At 38.5% G+C, this 20,804-nt stretch overlaps 1 protein-coding gene and 1 long non-coding RNA gene across 9 annotated transcripts in view; one reads left to right on the top strand and one right to left on the bottom strand.

Moving 5' to 3' along the window:
* Positions 1–410: 410 nt before the first annotated feature.
* Positions 411–15,276, bottom strand: LOC102977602 (uncharacterized). Of its 5 annotated transcripts, none has more exons than XR_002890991.3 (6): positions 15,103–15,276; positions 13,980–14,034; positions 11,255–11,341; positions 4,254–4,316; positions 3,146–3,231; positions 411–869 (listed from the first exon to the last, which is right to left on the bottom strand). It is a non-coding gene; the product is annotated as an uncharacterized lncRNA (long non-coding RNA). The 5 variants fall into 5 exon arrangements; XR_447593.4 differs by having other exon boundaries at positions 15,004–15,276; XR_003681979.2 differs by having other exon boundaries at positions 11,255–11,355; positions 15,004–15,276.
* A 392-nt stretch (positions 15,277–15,668) lies between these two features.
* Positions 15,669–20,804, top strand: part of ARID4A (AT-rich interaction domain 4A) — a 61,111-nt gene continuing 55,975 nt past the window's right edge. For 2 of the 4 annotated variants that reach the window (XR_003681976.2, XM_055088460.1), the window contains exons 1-3: positions 15,688–15,845; positions 16,937–16,993; positions 18,794–18,904. Coding sequence is in view for 3 of the 4 variants with exons in the window: in XM_055088460.1 (XP_054944435.1) it covers positions 16,988–16,993; positions 18,794–18,904 (117 nt within the window). In the remaining variant the exon portion in view is untranslated. Of the gene's footprint in view, positions 15,846–16,624; positions 16,665–16,936; positions 16,994–18,793; positions 18,905–20,804 lie in introns of those variants that run through there. The other 2 variants (XM_007105228.3, XM_055088459.1) reach the window with 2 other exon arrangements.

A 20,804-nucleotide genomic window follows, 5' to 3' on the forward strand; every position in this document is an offset into this window, starting at 1 on the left:
TATTGGGTTGGCCAAAAAAGTTCGTTCGGGTTCTTCCGGAACATCTCTTCTATTCCACATTATTGTACAGTATCCAATTTTCACTGCCCATCACAATTTGTTTTTAAAAACGGAATGTTTTCATTACGTAAATAGAGAATCGCAGTGCGGAAATATGGTCAAGAAGGTTTCTTTCGCTTAACTTACGTGGAACCCAAACATCAAAGCGATTAACATAACCAAGCTGGTGCAAATGATTTTCAACGCCTGATTTGAAGATTTTGAATGTGTCGGCCTGCGTGGTATAACATTGATTGTTCTGAAATTTACGTCTCGATTTGATTGCTATCAACTTGAACTAAAATTTACGTCTCAATTTGATTGCTATCAACTTGAACTGGTCTCCCCGACCATGGAGCATCGTCCTAAAATTTACGTCTCAATTTAATTGCTATCAACTTGAACTGGTCTCCCCGACCATGGAGCATCGTCCAGCCAGAACTCTCTACCACAAAACGTTGCAAACCACTTTTGACATATTCAGTCACAGCACCTTTTCCATACACTGCACAAATCTTTTTTTGCCTTTCAGTTGTGTTTTTACCTTTCTTGAAATAATAAAGCATAACATGCTGTTGCTTTTTTTCCTTCCATCTTCAATATTAAAATGGCTACACAAAAATTCACCAATTTTGATGCTTTTTAAAAAAAATGTACGCTGATATGACAACTGTCACAATACAATCTAACAAAATTGTTTCGAATGAAATTAAAGACAACTAAGTGCTACTAAAGCCACGTTATGGAAAAAACCGAATACATTCAGATAAAAAAGCACTTATCTGATAAGACTATCCCTTTGCTTTCATTTCTATCATTCTCAAAGGAACCTGAAAAATAAATGAGAAAAATAAAGTTGTAGGTCCTCAATATGTTTAACTGATTTAAACATTAAAATACTCTTCAAATTAAGATTTGAAAAGCAAATTAAGATTACAAATTAATATTTCTCATTTAAAAAATCCATCAAAATGCTACTAAGAAATCAGAAGAAATCCACAAATGAAAAAAATGAAGTCTTAATGTAAAACAATTCTAATGCTGTTCATCACCCTGGAAATGAAACCCAGGCTGAACCTTTTACTTTCCTGCACTCTACCACATCGATATTGTATTTACCGTGCCTAGGCTATCTCTTAACTGGTCTTTCTCAAGGACTCCCACCACCTGCAAAAGCAAGCCTTCTGAAATGATTGACAGATTTCTCCCTCTCAAAGCCCTTTACACGTTTCCCACTTAATAGTTTTCAAACTATTTTTTTAAAGGAACTCCGAAATATGAAATAAGAGTGCAGCCTACTCTTAACCCCAACCAAGTAGAAGCTTTTGTTCCACCACTGACCATGTGTATCTATTACAGTGTTTACTATAGTAAAATTTACTATAATAATATAAATGTATTCCTCCTCCCCCACCCTCCCTTGGGAGTTGTTCAAGAAATCATCTTGTATCTCTACTGGTGAGCACACAGTATGTAATCAAATGCTAAAGGTATGTATTTTTAGAACTAAAATAACATACTAGTTAACTACAGGGTGAGATATTCAATATATTTAAAAACACTGGTTCACTACTGTATTGATCAGAGGCTTCTAAATTAAGACAAGCGTGGTTTATGATTTGAACAGATCTGGAAAACCTAAGCTCAGGAAATATATAAACTTTGGAGGAATTAATTCTTTTATACCATCATGATAATGGAATTTTTCTTGTTAAAAAAAGTTAGGGCTTCCTCTCTGTCACCATTGTAACCACAATTTCAGAATAAGAAAACCAGCATCGTAATTAAAACCAGGATAGTGGTTTATAAGCTAACGTAGGTTTCATACTGGCTTTTTCACTTAATAATTGTGTCACCTTGGGCAAGTTACTTATTCCCTCGTCTATAAAATAAGGATTATGTACCACTTAAAATGACATCAAAAACAGGAATACTTAGATATAAATTTAAATTTGTACAAGATTTTGTGCTGAAAATTATAAAATGTTGGTGAGAAAATGAACTAAATAAACAAACTGATCAGAAGACTCAGTATTGTCAGTTCTCCTTAAACTGATGTATAGATTCAATGTAAAACCCAATCAAATTTGCAAGAGGTTTTTTTTGGGGGGGAGAGGGGTGTGTTTGTGGAAAGAAATCAACAAGCTATTTCTAAAATTTGGGAAAATAAATTAGAATAGCCAGAACAATTTCAAAGAGAAAAAGTTACAAGGCCTATGCCATCTGATTTCAAGACTTACTATAAATTAATATAATATTAATGGAAAAGAATAGTCTAGAAATAGAAATATATGGTTAATTGACTGACAAAGGTGAAAAGGCAAATCAATGCACAAAGATAGTGTTTTTCCACAAATGGTGCTTGAACAACTGGACACCAAACACCAAACCATACCTTGTACCATATACAAAAATTAACTCAAAGTGATAAGACAAAATGTACCTCAAAGTCTAAAACTTCTGGATGAAAACAGAAAACCTTTGTGACCCTGGTTTAAAAAAGCTCTCAGATACTACACCAAAAGCATGATACATAAATGAAAAAAACTGACAGTGAATTTCACCAAAATTAAAAGCTTCTGCTCTCCTTTAAGAGAATGAAAAGAAACTAGACAAAATATTTGCAAATCACATATTTGACAAAGGATATTTGTCCAGAATGTGTAAAGAACGCTCAAAATTCAACAACCCAATATTTAAAAATGGGCAAAAGACTCAGATAATTCACATTACAAATAAAACTAATGTTCCTTCTTTAACCATCCTAACCCTGCAATAGGTAATCACCATATTATATATATCCTTCCAGCCAATAAATAACAGTTCTTTAAAAGAGTAAATGCTGGTGTAATTATAAAGATGTTGAAGAGCAAGGGTCCTCACACACCTTGAGTCTGTGTTTGAAGTGTATGATTTGGAATTTGATTTGATTTTTACTATGTGGAACCATGAAGTGGAATTTTACGAAAAAGTCATTTAAATAAGAAGTTGAACTATATGATCCATATGGGATTTATTAAAATTTTTTAATTTTTTTAGGAAAAGCCAATAGGCTTCAAGACTGATATAATATGGGAGAATTTGACATATAAAGATGATAACCTACCTTTAGTAGACCGACTGGTTTAAGAGCAGCAACCAAGTGATAGTAAAGATTCAATGCAAAAATTTAGATGTCTACAATGGATCATACTGCCAGGAAAGATTAAAAAAAAAAAAAAGTTAAATAATATGCAGTTCTTTCCCCAGTGGGAAAAACAGACACATTTAAAAATCACTAGAAAAGTATATTAGAAATACATGGGGACTTCCCTGGTGGCATAGTGGTTAAGAATCTGCCTTTCAATGCAGGGGACGTGGGTTTGATCCCTGGTCAGGGAACTAGATCTCACATGCATGCTGCAACTAAGAGTTCACATGCCACAACTAAGGGGTTTGCCGGCCGCAACTAAGACCTGGCGCAACCGAAATAAATAGTAAAATTTTAAAAAATACTATATTTCATATCCATTAAAAAAAATACATGTTCATGTATTATTATGTATACATAGCCTGTATGTATATACTGACCTACGAATGTGTACTCTGAGAAGGGGGGAGCAGGGGAGGAGATAAATCCTGACAAATAAGGAATTTTGGACAGTTTCCTGGATATCTGGTGCATAAGCTCTCTAATTCAGTGAACTGGATGAAAAACTAAGGATGACAATAATTAATAGGAAAAAAATCTGAGATGTCAATAATTGAAACAAAGTAAAAAGACTAATCCATATAAGAATATGAAGAACAGAATTTAGATGGGCGTGCACATAAGTAGATAACTGTTTCTCCATCTTGTTCAGAGACCACCCGCATAAGAATTCTCCATGGATTTGAATTCACCAGATCTGAAGTGAGGCCCAGGAATCTGTATTTTGAACAAACACCTGATGTAATGCTTATGAATACACTAAAATTCGAGAATCACTGATTTGGACACAGCTTATTAAAAGGAGAATATGGCAACAGAATGGTTATTAAAGGGTTTCAAGAAAAGAGATTTCTGATACATAGCAAAATGGAGGATGAAGCTTGTAGGGCATGATGGGTACTTGGGAAAACTTTTTATCCATTGGATTTTTAAAGAAATACATGTCTCAGAAATAGGAGCACATAACTAGATGATAAAAAGAGAAGTATCTGGTAGAAACTTTATAATAGATGGTTTCTAATACCTTATGATTCAGCATCAGTTCTCTCACCATTTCCAACATGAGGGTGGACAAAGAGCCAGGGAGCTGATAAAGAAGAAAATGCATATGAATTCAGAGATTAAAAAGCATCTTTTATATTTTACTGACAGGTCAAGAGAGAGAAAAATAGCTCTGACTTAAGACAGGCCAGGTCAATATGGCCAAAGAAAATTTTATATTAAGGGCTGAGTTCTGCCACTGCAAAAGAACCTTAACACAAGATTCCCTTACCAGTAATATGAAGGGATTCAGGTTTACACTGAAAGTATCTTCTACTGACACGTTCTACTAACACCTAATTCGAAGTTCATTTCATAGGATAAAAATAAGTGACAGATAATTCATTGTTTAGATAAATGTTGTATTTACTCACTATTTTACTAACAAAAGAGTAGCATCATTTTACTGCAAACTTTCCCCCAAAGATATTCAATATTCACAAGGTAGCCCATTTCTATTCTAATCACCATTTGACCTTTTTCACCTGTCCCTACTGAAAATGGAGTAAATGTGGCTGAATGCAGTTGTTACGTATTTCTAGAGGAAAGGTCTACTAGAAGTGAACACAGATAACACTTCCTTCAGAGGCAATACAATGATTCATTCACAAACTGAAACACGTTTGACATGGAAAGTCTAAAAGGCAAGCCACCAATGTTGGCAAGTCATACATTAGTAATTATTTCTGACAACTAAGTTTTTCTTCCTTGTCGGCAACCCTGGCTCTCATGATATGAAGCCAAATGAAACTTTCTGACAGATGACTTCATGTGAAGACATGACGTGCCACCCCCATCCCCCAATCTAGATATTTGGACAGCTTCCAAAAAGAATTTCAGAAGAGATGCTTTAAACATGAAACTCAAGCTTGTCTACTCTAAATCCATTCTTTTCCCTAAATGGATATCTGACAAAACAGGAAGTACTTGGCAGGATAGAGAAGCAAGTCTTGCGGCTTAAGTATTTACTGGTAACAGACTAAGTTCTTCGTGACTGTGTAATAAAATGCAGAACTACAAATCTGAGAAGAAAACAGCAAAAACTTGCCTTGGTTACCAAGCTTCCATTGGCAATTCAAAGGCCTTAAAAAGACAGTATCACATGATACATAGAGGAATAAGAAACAGGAAGATGGCTTTTCTTTTTGTTATGGTACTTCATATAAGAATCCCTCTCCCTACCCTGTCTGACCAAGATCTAAGCCACCAAAATTATACAAACACTGAAAGGAGTTTTGTGACTGTATATAAAAACTAAGAAACACAAAGATTCAAAACAAAACAAAACAAAAAGATTTCTCGTTTCGTTTGAGAGAACCTACTTGGGGAAAATCTTTGGTCTATGCTTGCTGAAGGATTTGAGTATAAATACAGTATCCTAACTACAAATAAATACAAATATAAATATACACCCTTAAATGGGCTGTTAGGATTAGCAGAGTCAATAACACACTAGCAAACATACTAAGGAAAAAAAAATCCCTCCTCCATGACTCCTTCCAGCTGCCAACCCCAGCCCCAATTCTACTGTTGTTGAAACAACTAGAAGCATTTTCAGGTAACAGTTAGTTTGTATCTTCACTTTTAATCTATCACACTTAAGGGTACAGCAGTATATCAAAGTGCCCACTAAATGTTAAAAACTACCAAACAAATGTAAAGCACTGCTATCTAGTCCATTTTCCTACCACTCAAAAGCAGGTTCAGACCCACAGTAAGTCATAAAATCAATTTGTGGGTCACAACAGATTTTTTAAAAAAGTAAACTACAGGAGGGCACCGTACTTTCATTTGTTGTGTGTATGAGCAGTACACACACATACACAGAATAGAAACTTCACTATAAAGAAATTAATCAGGGCTTCCTTGGTGGCGGTGGTTGAGAGTCCGCCTGCCGATGCAGGGGACATGGGTTCGTGACCCGGTCCGGGAGGATCCCACGTGCTGCGGAGCGGCTGGGCCTGTGGGCCATGGCCGCTGGGCCTGTGCGTCTGGAGCCTGAGCTCTGCGACGGGAGAGGCCACGGTGGTGAGAGGCCCGCGTACCACAAAAAAAAAAAAAAAAAAAAAAAAATTAATTAGAACACTTGTTATATAAAACAGTGAGGTAGGTTAAGGACATTAAAGCTTCTGTCAATTTGATAATAGCAGCAACTTCTGTAAGTGTTAAAATTATCAAGTCAGTGTCTGATACTTCTGATTTTCGGAGGTTAAGTATCATTTAACCTTTCAGGGATACATAAATATTAGAAATATGCTTAGGAATTCTTATTAGAAAAATATGGTGCTGGATTAGAACCGTTATGTATTAAGAGCTGTAAATACCTAGCCCCATGTCCCTTATACTTTAAAAGCAAACACTCATGTAGAGTAATGTATCCCAACCAATGAGAACAGGCTTATGATCAGAACACAGAACACCTGGTCTTCAAATCCAGTGTTTCTACAGTAGGATACTTACTCAAACCAATATCCCATTGAAATATTGTAAAAATTCTGAGAATTTTCGAGCTAAGAGTACATAATTGCTGCTTTAGCTCTAAAAATGCCTACTATGAGCCTGATTTTTAAACTTATCTCCCCATTTCCCAACATTTCCATTTCCTCTAAATCTAGAGGCATAGACCCCGTCAATCTTACAGTAACTAAAGATCAAGTAAGTGTCCTCATGAAATGTCTCACCCAGTTCCTATTTTCAGCCTACTCCTATTTTCATGCCTAGAGACATTACAGTATTGTGAAAAGAAAAATGTATGTATAGAGTGAGATTATGGGTTCAATAACCAATCGAGCCAGGTGGTTTGTAGATTCTGTTATTGGCAGATGTACCCTTAGTACTGGCCCAACTTTTCACAAATTTGGACTACTGAGGATGAGAAGATTAGTGGGCGGGCAGATCTGTGAAAAATCAGCTGTCAGAAGAACAATCCCTCTGGTGGTTAATTAGACATACTAGCTTCTATAAAACAATAGGAAATCATTCTAATGAAAATTCCTGACCTGTGGATAGTCCCCGGAGTGATCTACCCCCACTACACATTCTGGAATCTGACCCAATTCCTAAAGCTCAAGCGATCTCATTTTAAGCAACTCATCAGGCAAGACGTTCCTCTTGTACAAAAACTGACAAAGCACATTTTTACTGGCATGCATTTGTCCATTAAATGTCACCTTTTAGCTTGCCATACCTTTTATAAACTGTCACTCCACAAATGAGTGCGTACTAAGTGCCAAGGCCTGTGATAGGTTCTACACCTACAAAAGTGAATAAGGTACAGTTCTCTGTCTGTAAGATGTTATAACTTAGTGAAGGACATATTAGTGGACAAAAAGCTAAAATGCAATACAGAAAGTGGCAGAAATCACATAAAAGGAAATATATGAAATTCATACGGACAGATTACCTATAGTTGCAGAGGTATCAAGGAAAGCATCACTTAAAAAGCAGCTTTTGAATATGTGGCAATAGGGCAACAATCCAGATGGTGGGAAAAGTATGAATAAAAACAAAGAACTGGGAAAATACAGACCTTGTGCGGTAGAGCCATGATAGCTTTAGTGTGACTGCAGCAAATAATACCCGAAGAGAAGAAGTATGAAATAAGATTGGAGAGAGGTCGATATGACCCTCAGGGAGAGGCAAAGAGTCTAGATGCTTTATTTCTGTATATAAATATAACATTTCTTTAAAACTCTCTTGAATGACAGACATTATGAAAGAGCACGATACATGCTAACACCACCACATAATATCTGGACTCACTCTAAGCACTTTACATATATTAATTCATTTAATACTAATCCTAACCAGGTCAGTTCTATTACTATCCCTATTTTACAGATGAGGCAGAGATTAAATCTGCCCTAAACCACCCATCTCCACAAAAAGCCTGGCCACACCTACACATTCTAAAGCTGAAGTATCTTCTTTGCTATCCCTGAATAATTCCCTGGATATTCACTAAACTGTGGTCATTATTTCATGATGTAAGTCAAATCACTATGCTGTACACAAACTTATACACTACTATATGTTAATATCTCAATAAAACTGGAAGAAAAAAAAGAAAGAAAAACTAACCTTTCTTTAACTTAGTTCAGGAATCATCTGGTTTTCCTGCAATTATTTTACTTAATAATCCACTTTAACTTTTCAAGTTAAAATCAGAAATAAGAAAGCCCTAATAAAAGCACCAAAAAGTCTAATGGAAGAATGGAATTAAAAGTCAGAATACAAGGAATTCCCTGGCAGTCCAGTGGTTAGTACTCCACACTTTCACTGCCAAGGGCCTGGGTTCGATCCCTGGTCGGGGAACTAAGATCCCACATGCCACGCCGTGCAGCCACAAAAGTTGGAATACAGAAAACAGTATACAGTCCAGCATATGCCTTAACCCAATTAGGGACGTTATAGGCATTTTCACAAAAGAACAGATGCTTACTGGACATTTCAAGCTCTAACTAGCATATTTACAACTGAAATCACTTTCCTTACCAACCAGTAGCCTCTCCTGACTTTCCAAATTGATTAATGGCACAATCTATTTCCCATTTTTTAAAATCTTGAGTTTTCTTTCTTCTTTACTTCTATAATCAATTAGAAATCAAATGCTATCAACTCTTTTTTTCTCACAGTCTCTTGCTCACCTATCCTTCCTTACCCTCCCTCCAGGCCCTACTCACTCTAGTTTCACCTCATGCTGACACCACTGCAAGAGTATCTTAACTGTCTCCCCACCTCCAATTCCTGTGTCACTTCTTCAGTCATACTGGACACTATTTCCAAGTAATCTTCCAGGAATACATTTTGTCTATTCAAAAACCCTCAACAAAAATAATGAAAATCAAAAGGGAAGTCTTTATGGAAAAATATCTGCAGCAAATCACTACTAAATATTATATAATATGCTAAAAAAATTAAGGAATATCAAAACTCTAATATATAAATGGACAGAAGTCTTGAATAGACAACTTGTCTACTACTAAGAATCAGTAACTGAAATTATGGAAAGAGGTTCCATTTCACAATTTAACAAAAATATTACAGAGAAAGAGAGAGCTCAACATATTTTGTACCTAGTAACTTAGCAAAAATTATAATTACAGGCTACCCAATGTTGGTAACTAAACTCACAGGGAAGGTAGTGTAAATTATAACTCTTTTGGAAAACAACATGGCAACATTTCAAAGAGTCATAAAAATGTTCATACAATGACCTTTTAAATCAATCCTAAAAGAACAGTGCAAAAAAACCAGAAAATACTGTATGTACATAGATGATAATTACAGCACAATATTTAAGAACTAGAAAGAAACCTAAATGGTCAAGCAACAGGAAAATAAAGTCAGAGATAACACAGTTTGATGGAATATTTTCAGACATTAAAATTACTGCGGAGGACTTCCCTGGTGGCGCAGTGGTTAATTCGCCTGCCAATGCAGGGGACATGGGTTCGAGCTCTGGGCTGGGAAGATCCCGCATGCCGCGGAACAACTAAGCCCGTGTGCCACAACTACGGAGCCTGTGCTCTAGAGCCCGCGAGCTACAACTACTGAAGCCCACGTGCCTAGAGCCTGTGCTCTGCAACAAGAAAAGCCACCGCAATGAGAAGCCCGTGCACCATAACACAGAGTAGCCCCCGCTTGCTGCAACTAGAGAGCCCGCGCACAGCAATGAAGACCGAATGCAGCCAAAAATAAATTAATTAATTAAAAAAAAATTACTGTGGAGACCATGCAGTCACATTGAATGCCTATTACAACGTTAAGTAACAAAGAAAAATAAAAATTTCTCTAAGTCTAAAGAAAGAATATGCATACAGACAAGGAAAAAGAAAATTTAAAAAATCCAATGTTAGGGTGGTATTAGAAGTAAGTTTTTGTTTGTTTAATTCCATTTTGATTTGTAAAATTTGAAAACAAAACAAAAAATAACCTTCATTTTCTGCTCATATCCCAGCTTTCAAGGCCCTCTGGAAGTTCCCAAACCTATAAAAGACAGCACTCTACATAATTCTGATGTGCAGCTAATTCTAGAAACCTTGACAAGCTGGCTTCACACCACTTTCCCAATATAATCTTTAATCAGTCATCCTCTCCAAACTGGTTTACTTACTGTCCCAAACATAGCTTTTCTTATACATTGGGTTGGCCAAGAAGTTCCTTCAGTTTTAAGTAACAAAAAAAGATACATTTTTCATTTTCGCCAAGAATTTTATTGAATAATGTATTCATTCACTAACCAAAAAAACTTTTTGGCCAACCCAAATAACTGCATCCTTGCTCACAACCTACATCCACTTAGAATGACTTCCCTTCTTCTAATTTTACATATTACATATCATTAACCTTGAAAAGCCTTCAATGATGGCTAAATAAACTTTTTTGTTCTGTATTATAAAACAATTTGTTTTTAAAAACAATTAGATCCAATTGTGCACTGAACTTTGACAAATCTATTTTTCTCATGTGCCGTGATTTAAATCTTTAAAAAGTTAAACCAATCTAAATTGATGGAATCTTTTGAAATAACTATATTAACACCCACATGTTTAATTATGGTTTTCTTTTTATTGACAGTAAGCTTCTGAGGACAGATCCTAGTAGGAACGCCACTAGGTAATCTACCAAATACTAAAATTATGCTCTTGTTTGCATTATATATGAAGGAAAACCAGTTATCTATGACTCCATGTGGCCATAAAATAAGCAGTGACATCTAGTAGGGCAAAAGACCATACAGAGATTACAAAGGTTGCTTTGGTTGCAAATAAGCAAATTTAGTAACTTTCCAAAAAATAAGAAAACCATTAGGAAAGCAGCTACATTCAACACAACAATCTGTTCTGCTTTTCAACATACACAGACATTTACAGAAATAACTGTACAGTGGAACAAATTCTATCATTTTTAAAAAGAGATATACATGTAATGGCAACATGGCCAATCTCGATTACTAAAGAATAGTTAAGTAAAATTGCATACCAGAAATACAATTTCAACAGAGAGCAGATCCAAGCCATTTAAAAACTGGAACACTTTCCTTCATTATTCCACAAAGTGAGGCTTCCTCTAGAAGACAAAGACTTTTTAAAGTTTTGAGTATGTTATATAGCCCACACACTCAGAACAGACTATTTTGCTTCACTTCTAAACACTTTTCCTGATGAGATATTTATATGTCAAGTATTTTACCATGGGTTAAAGAAAAAAAAAATCATGAAAATGTTCAGTGTTCTGTGATTAAAAATCCAGAAATGGGAACCATATGAATGGGTAAAAAAAAATTCATAGGGATGTTCTAATTTTGAGATTTCAGTATAAGATACCATGACGGGAAGCTAATTTCATGCCCTCATTTGAATCCTTGACCAAATAAATAAAACATTCTGCTTTCAAAATAGCTTTTTTTCATAAAAACATTATTAAAAATTTGACCATTTTGATTTTGTAGAAACATTATTCTACTAGTTTGGGCTCGTTAAAATAGGTTACAAAAGTCAATTTAATCAAAATTAATTTTCATTCATTTATTCCTAAGAGATGATTTGAGTGTTCAATTAATATTCATCTATAGTTGCCTTCCACTAAGGTATCATAAAATTAAAAAAAAAAAAAAAAAGAATTGAGGAAAAAAGCCAATGAGTTCTCTAAACCTACATTATATTAGCAATTAGAAATCAAGTCAGTACTGGGACCTCCCTGGTGGAGCAGTTGTTGAAGAGTCTGCCTGCCAAGGCAGGGGACATGGGTTCAATCCCTGGTCTGGGAGGATCCCACATGCTGTGGAGTAACTGAGCCCGTGTTCCACAACTACTGAGCCTGTGCTCTGGAGCCCTCGTGCTACAACTACTGAAGCCCTTGAGCCTAGAGCCCATGCTCCGCAACAAGAGAGGCCACCGCAATGAGAAGCCCGCGCACTGCTACGAAGAGCAGCCCCTGCCCGCCGCAACTAGAGAACGCCTGCGTGCAGCAACGAAGACCCAATGCAGCCAAAAAAAAAAAAAATTGCTCCCTTCAAAAAAAATAAAAGAAAGAAATCAACTCAGTATTAAATAAAGTATTTGGAACATTAAAAAAAATTTCAAAGTTAAGACAGCATTTGTGGAATATCATGAATTTTCAGAAAAGAACTGTTAAAGAAAACATAAGTTAGCTTATTTCACATATTTTGTATATAAAAGTACATAAAGATTCATAAGAAACAGTGACAGAGCACATACCATGTATCAGGTAAGGAAACATAAGAGTGATTAAAACAGCAATTGCTACGCTCTGGGAGTAAAGTCTCAAACTGGGGAAGAGCCAAACAAATGCAAAGTAAATATGATGAGAGAGCCATGTAAAGGGTCCTATGAGAGTACAAAAGCACCTTGAGAACGCACATAAAGATGGAAAACTTTAAGCCAGGCTACAAGGAAACAATAGTTAAGCTCAACTAACTCTACCATAAAAAACAATTTATTTTTAGTATCCGCTAAGTGTCACTTCTGCATAGCAAAATGTTTCACTGTACAAACGCGTAACTATTCTAGAGCAAAAAATAAATTAATTTTAAGAAATTACTCTTAAGGTCCAAAAAAATTCTCAAGTTTATTTTACTATATGTGTGACCTGACTGATAATTTTACCTGAATAAATAGAGACCCAGGAGAAAAAGCTCAAAAATAAAGCTAAATTAAATTTTTAAAATGGGGCTGGGCGGGGGGAGGAGGGTAATAAAAGGAAAAAGGATAACAAAAAAAGTAAGAGCAAAAGCTTTCTGATGAACCATGGTATAATCTCTTTGGCCTTGTATTTCCACTTCTAGAAATTTATTCTAGAGAAAAAATCAGGCATGTGAGGGAATATCAAGATGCCTAGAAATTTTAGGCATAGATGTCAGTTCTCAGAGAAAATCTTTTGTAAAACATGCACAAGGATATTCAGACATATTACTGCCATTATAAAAATTAAGAGATCTGGTTACATAAAATACAGTACATCTATCCTACAGGACACTATGCAGCCATGAAAAACGTGCAGCATGTTCCCAATATTTTCCAAAAAGGAAAAAAACCCGAGTGACAAAATGAGCATGACTAGAATGATCTCTATTTTGTAAAACAAAACCAGCGAAAAGAGAAACCCCTCTGAATAACATATAGGTACAGTACAAACTGCAATCACATTTGGTGGTGGTGATACAAGAGATTTTGTTTTCTTCTTTTGGCTTTTTGGTAATTTCCAAATGCCCACTGACATACATTATTTGGATCAGATAATAACCGTTTTAAGTCGGGTAGTGGAATTATAGTGGTGATTACCACCCCCCCACCCCGCCCCGGGAAGTTAAGTAGTATTACATGTCCTATAATTTCCTTAAGAAAAAAAATCACTTAACTTCTAAACTCTTACTGAAATATCTTTTCTACATGCCAAATTTTTAAATATTGAGGAAAAAATCATGAAAATGTCCACATTATTCCTTGATAAAAATATTAAGTACTTAAAAATCTAGAAATGGGACCAGCATGAATGGGTAAACAAATTCGTATGTCCTAATTTTGAGACTTCATTCTAAAGTATCATATCAGGAAGCTAATTACAGACTCATTTGAACCCTTGACCAAACAAAGACTTTTCAACGACCATTCTTCCATGTTGCTATTTATGGCTCTACTTACTGGTCTTCCTAATTCTAAAGATTTTTACAGACATTAGAACTCACCTCAGTAATACTTCCGGAAGTTTGTCACTTAACTGTCCTCTTTTCTTCAGACCAACTGCCAAAAAAACCCCAACAAATCATTAACTCACTCGATCATTTTCTAGTCTGGAGCCCCACCAATACAGCAATAGGGTTAAAAACACAAGTATTATGAGGATAATTTTAAGCAGCTATTGATATCAGTGTGACTAGGTCACTCAGCAGAAATACTAACATGCATTTCATTTTCTTAACAAGTAATTCTGAAAAAATCACTGTTACGAATGAAAAATCGATGCAGCCTTAGTTGAGATGTCCTCTTAACGAGTAAGTTTAGTCAACGTGGATTACCGTCGATATTTTACATTTTCTTAATTATTTCACTCTTTAAAACAACTTGCCAATCAATACTCTATTTCCACCACTGCAAATGTGGTTTTCTTTTCTTTAACAGAACAAAAGATCGTGCTAATGGAACGAGATGAATGGCTGCCCTGAACAAAATCCTATCGGGGAGGTCCTTTTATTTTTATCTAAGGTGTTTTCCGTCCCTGCAAAACCACTGCTCGCTCCTTTCAAAAAGCAGCCTAAGCCTCGTGCAGCGTGGCAAAGCTACTTGTCTAAGGCCAGAGCGGCAGCGTCTGTGCTAGCTAGGGAATTCCTCAGCACCCCAAGCCCAGCGTTTCCTTCAGTTTCCTCACTGCTTAAACGCGTGAGCAGCACGCGGAAACCCCTCCCCACGCAGGACCGGTTTGCCTCAGAACCCTGCCCTCCCTGTCTTAATTAAGGAGGAGCCCACAGCCGGTGGCCTTGGTCGCAGAACGTGACAAGCTGCCAAAATCCACTTCCAAAGGGAAGAAGCACTGCTCTGAGACGAGCGGCATCCCGAACATCTCTCACACTCCCGAGAGGAGTCCAAAGGATCAGCCCGGAGAAAAGAGACGTGCACCTCCCCTCCGCCTCTTTCTCTGGGGCCGCGAGAGAAGAAGCCTCGCCCCCTCTCAGCCCGCCCCCAGCTCCCCACCCAGCCGCAGGGAGAACTTACTCTGCTATGGCTGACGCGCGGCCCCCTCACTTCCGGTGCCGGTGCCGCTAGAGCTGCGCCATCCCCCAGTCCACCGGACAACTACCGCTTCCAACTGACCTTTCTGACAGATCGCTACTCTTCTGATCTTCACTAGGTGCTGTCCTGGAGGGAACGGTGGATGGCTGCCGCAGTTACATGAATCCACGGGATGAACATTCCGCTCTCGTCTCGCCAGAAACATAAAATGCTGTAGACCTGCGGCCACCGCTGCCCAGACAAAATGGCGCCGAGAAACTGGTTCAGCGCAGGCGCTTTGGAAAGACCCTGCCCCGCCCCCGTGCAAGTCCTGGCCACAGCTCCGGGTTCGGTTTCCATGGGACACCCCACCGCCAATCCTCGTGCCGAACTGCTCTTCCTGACCCCTCAATTGACCAATCAGTGCTCAGTTAAGTACATCCGGAGTCGTCTTTACCAATCATTTTTCAGGACTTGCTTACTCAATACCTGATTCTCCAGTAACGTTAGTCTTCGGAGGCAGCCAATCATAAGTGGCAGATGTCCTACCTGCTGTTTTTCGCACCAATCCGTGAAGTTTCAGAGCTACATCCAATGAGGACGGCAGGTAGCGAGCTCCAATCCGAAACTCTTCGGCGTCATGAGCAGCCAATAGGAGTTCGTGTAGAAGCGAGTCTGCTCAACAGCTTGTTATTTGGTGGATTGTGGCAGTAAATCGGGCGAGTGGGGAACCGGGCGCAGGAACTGCCGCCGCGGCCGGGACTGGTGCTGCCCGGACTGGGGCCCACGGGGGTCAGTGGGGCGGAGGACTCGGGGGCTGACAGCGCGCACTTCACCCGCAGTTGGTAGGTGGGGAGAAGAGAAGCGGGGGATACTGAATGGACGAAGCGGCACTAGCAGCTGGTGCTGCTGCCCGGGGTCCCGGTGCAGTTGGAAGCTTTGGAGGTGGGGAGGGGGGATGCTTGGCAAGCGGGGCGGCGAGCGCAGGGGAAGGGGCAAGTCGTGGAGCAGCGGCAGCAACTGCGGGAACAGCCGCCGCAGCTGCCTCCTCGGCCGCTTCCCCGGGTTCCCCGGGAAAATGGCTGTGGGCTGGCCGCGCCGCTAAGTTTGCTTCCGCGAGGCGAGGAGCGGGCTGCTTGGGGCAGCTGGCCCCCAACTCCGCGGCATGTCCTCCCCCGTGGAGTCCGTGGTTGGACCCGAGGGACTGGGGGCTGGTACCGCTCTGGGCTGTACAAAAAGTTGAGGCGGGCGCGGGGAGGAGGCGGTGGCTGCCGCTGTGCGGCTCCCCTCCCCTCCCACACCCTGTCCGGGCCACCTCCCCTCCTTCTCTCCGCCCCCCCAGCCTTCTTCCCCTCGCGGGTCTTCCCTCCCTCGCGCGCCTCGGGGCTGAAGGCCACGGCCCCTGCCCCTTCGGGTGAAGAAGTGCTTCTCCTTTCTGATATGGTGCAGAGCAGAGGAAGGAGAGCAATGGCGCCGTGACACTCCGCTGCCGCCACCGCGGGCCCGGGGCGGGCGGAGGGGGCCGATCGGCGGAGGCGGGGCGCGGGCCGAAGTCGGGGTATCCGGGGGGCGGCTGAGCCAAGGCTCGGCGACCGCGCCCGTGGGGGGCCCGGGGAAGCCCAAACGGCGCCCTGCTCTTCTCCAGAGCGACCCGTCCTGGAGCTGTGAGTTGAGCATTCCGGGTCAAAGTGGCGAGCGAGGCGGGGGCGCGGTGGGCCGTTGGCGAACTCCGCGGCGGAACCCACTGCCCTTTGGCGCCCGTGGGGTTCTTGCCACCCCCTCGGCTCCTGCGTCCTGGCTGCCCTCGGAGGGGATCTTATCCCTTCCCTGGTGAGGGTTCTGCCCCTCCCCGCTGGCGTTTGTTTACTTTCTTTTCCCGGGTCGCTCCCCTCGTTGACTGATTCTGTGCCTGTCTTTCCCCTCCCCTTGGTTCCAGCGACTGAGAAGATAGCTCGTTGAGCTGGAACCCCACAGATCACCAGTGAAAATGAAGGTAAGTAGAGTCGACGCTGCTCGGAACCTCGTGCCCTGGACACTGACTGTCGTGAGGCCAGTGCTATGGAATGTCATTTTTTTTGCTACTCAAAATTGATTCGTCTGCTAAGCAGCGCTTTCTGAAAATGAGGACGTGTTGAATGGGTGAGCGATGATCATTGTGTCTAAATGCGGTCAGTTGGGCCCCTCTCCGAAGCAGTTAGCACTTTGGAAAGGCTGCTGCAGCCTTTCCATTGTTGTCCATTGGGCTAGTATTTTTAAACACTTCCTGTGTTGGCAGCGACCTTTGCAGAAGTACAGCTTTTGTCCTGCTTTGGTTCTTTGGGGGATTTTTTGATTTTTTTTTTTTTTCTTCCCCAGTGCCAATGCGATTTTCTAAGGAAGGAATGTGTGGATTGTGTAAGGGAGATACCATTTCTTCTGGGGATAAAGTGAAATTTTGTGGGTAAAATATTTGAAGGTGAACTAAAACTAAGTATTATTATATATTATTATTATAACTAATAATAATTTTAGTTCAGTCCTTACAGTAAATATTTTAAATGTATATCCAACCTAAAAAAAATTCTCCTGAAGACAACTAATATTGCAAACATCGTATGTGATGTTTAAAGGGAAAGGAAGGTATAACATCCTGCAGTTCTGTGGCATTGAATGTTTCAGGTCAGATATTTATTTGCAAAAAGTATTTCTCTTCAATTTGCGTTATTCGTAAATGCACTAACTTTAAACTTGATTCCTTACTCGTTTACTGTTTCAGTGTATTAAGCTCTGAAATACAGGATTTTCCGAAACTTCCTCTTGCTTTCCTATCTCCTTGAAGTGACAGTGTACCTTCTTTAATGTTAGTTGGGAAAACTTAATGAAAAATCATTTTCTACTTGAAAGTATTTCTCTAAGGTGTGCACTGTCACCTTTGCACTTAGCTTTGTTGAGTTGAGCTTGTATGAATACACTTAACTTTTGGAAAATATTCGTAAAGTGACAGATTGAGATAGCAATCATTCTTTTACTGTCAAGATTAAAATGAATGGTGGAGTGAAATTTCTCACATCTTTCCATGTATCATTCTGATCATGGCCATTTGCTAAAAGTAGATATTTCTTTGTGAAACTTTTTAAAAAAAATATATCAAGAAGATTAGTGTTGATAAACTAGGCACGGCTACCCTCAGTTCACATCTCTGCATTCATCAGTTAATTTAGATTTAAAGCTTTAAAATGCAGCATTTAGCCAATGATTTTTCTAAATAATGCTCCCCTTATCAAAAGGGTTGGCTTCATTTATTATCTGTACAGTTATTGTGTATCCAAAAACAGTTGCCTTTATGTAGCTATATTAATAAACATTTAATTATGTATTTGTTAGTGTTAATTTTAATAGCAATATTTCTTTTAATTTGAAAACAAAATTTCAGGAGGCCATAACTGACTAACTTAAAGTTTTATGAGACACTTAAAATAAGTATACCTTTTCTGGATTTTTAAATGTTTTCATTTCTTAAATATGTTATAAAATTGTTGAATCATTTTGTACCTGAATGAAAAAACATTATATTTCCTACTGATACTTTCTAGTTACAATTTAAATTGTTTTATGTTTTCAGGATATAGTTTATAAAGTAAAGGATTGCTAATAAAGTGTTTGCTTTAGGGGTATTTTTCAAATTATCAATGATATTAATAAGCAAATAATGTTAATGTTCTTATTACTTGAAATACAGAACCTTTTGATGAGACTTGAGATTGGAGTAGGGGAAAATAGTAGTGACATTCATATTGTATGTTCCTTTCATCAGGCGGCGGATGAGCCTGCCTACCTGACAGTGGGAACTGATGTCAGTGCCAAGTACCGAGGTGCCTTCTGTGAGGCAAAAATTAAGACTGTGAAAAGGCTGGTAAAAGTTAAGGTAATTTTTTTTTTAATGCAACAGCTTTATTAACTCGATTGAAGAGAATTAGGGATGCAGTTAGGAGACTGCAAATCAACATTTTATTTATTGGACTATTACTTCACATTGTGAATCATTACTGTGTGAAAGTACTGTTATATACAAAACTATAGGAAAAGCACATTAAGAATTGGGAAATAAAGAACTCAAGATGAGAGATTATTCCAAGTGCTTCCATGAAATACCATACTCATGATACTTCCCATCATTTGGATCTTTCCTGTTTGTGGTAGCATGCTTACTTAGGCTATAATCTGTTTTCTCTCCTTTCATATTATTCAGGTAGCGATGATTTCAAGTGATTAGAAAAAGCAATAGATTACTAAAAACAAAACAGTGGGAATTATCATTTCAAGACAGCAATAAAAATGACTTAAGAATTATCTTAAGATAATTTTAAGGTGCTTTTGTGACCAGAAAAAAAGTTATTGATTGCTGTACAATATTTGGAAGTACAGAAAAGTACTGAAGGATTAAAAGCCATAGTTGACCTCAGAAATACTACTATTATCATTTTGTGTTTCCTCCTAGTAATTTTTCTACATAAATGCTTTTAATAATCTTAGTTACTTAGACTACAAAGGTAATCCATGCTTATTATAAGCTTTTTAACATTGTAGAACTGTATAATAAAGTTCATGGAGGTCCTCTGTGATATTACTCCAAAGAACCTTGATGTGTTCTACCAAATTTTGTGCTGTGCCTTTCAGTAACAGTGCTAGGTTATTATTACCATTGGATCATTCTGTACTTTCAGATTTGCAATTTGCTTTTCACTTACATATGTGATCCTTTCCTACAAAAATTAAGCACCCTGGAAGGAGGAAATGTTTGCCTTGTTCTGTTTGCAGTACCTAGAGCAGTGCCTTATAAACAGGGGGAGCTCAGAATGTGTTGAATGAATAAGTGAACAGTGGACCCAGGACCAGCAGCATTAGTCTCACCTGAGAACTGGTTTAAAATGCAAATTCTCAGGCCCCCACCCCAGATAAACTGAGTCAGAAACGCTGATGTTGGGGTCCTATGATTGTGTTATAACAAGCCCTTCAAGTGTTTCTGATGCATGTTGAAGTTTGAGAACCATTAAACTAGAGGAGTGTGATTTGTGTGGTAGACAAATCGATTTATCTATGACTATTATAAACTTTCTGTTTAAATTTCCATCTGCTGGTGAAACTTTTCTTCGAGTATTCTTAGGATATCATTTGACATTCATTTCTTCCTTGTTTCATATAGCCTTTTTACTATGTCAGCTATACAGGATTTCCTTACTAAATATTTACTTGGAATTCTTTGAGAATTTTAACTTTTTGTTAGTATTGTGGCTCTTTGTAGATTAATTTATTTAATTTAAAATCAGTACAGTGATTGTCTGGGGAGGTCTTATACATAAATGACCTAGAATTTGAAGTTTCCCCTTATTTGGGTACATGCTCCCTTTCCATCTCCCTGTCTCTTAATAGAGCAGGTTACCTTATATATGTGGGAGGATCTGTAGTAGAAGGGAGCACTTATTTGTAACTGAATTGCATATCAGATTATTATTTAGGTTTACTTTATAAAGGACCAGAAGACCAGAAGGACCAGAGGTTTTAATTTGTTTACCTTGCATGTAGGCAATAAAATTTGATGCTGTTTTTTTTTAAATATAATTGGTGACAGAACCTTTATGACTAGTTGATAAAAAGCAATGAAGGCAATTTTAAGGTTTTACAATAATCACTACAGATTATAAACCTTCTGTAGTTAATTCAGCAAACATTTATTAAGTGCCTGTAATATGTATTGACACTTGCTAACTGCTGGGGATATAGCGAGAAGGAGGACTCTAGCCCTCAGGGAGCTCACAGTTAATGAG

Source organism: Physeter macrocephalus, chromosome 11, assembly GCF_002837175.3.
Source record: "Physeter macrocephalus isolate SW-GA chromosome 11, ASM283717v5, whole genome shotgun sequence".
Classification (NCBI taxonomy): Eukaryota; Metazoa; Chordata; class Mammalia; order Artiodactyla; family Physeteridae; genus Physeter; species Physeter macrocephalus.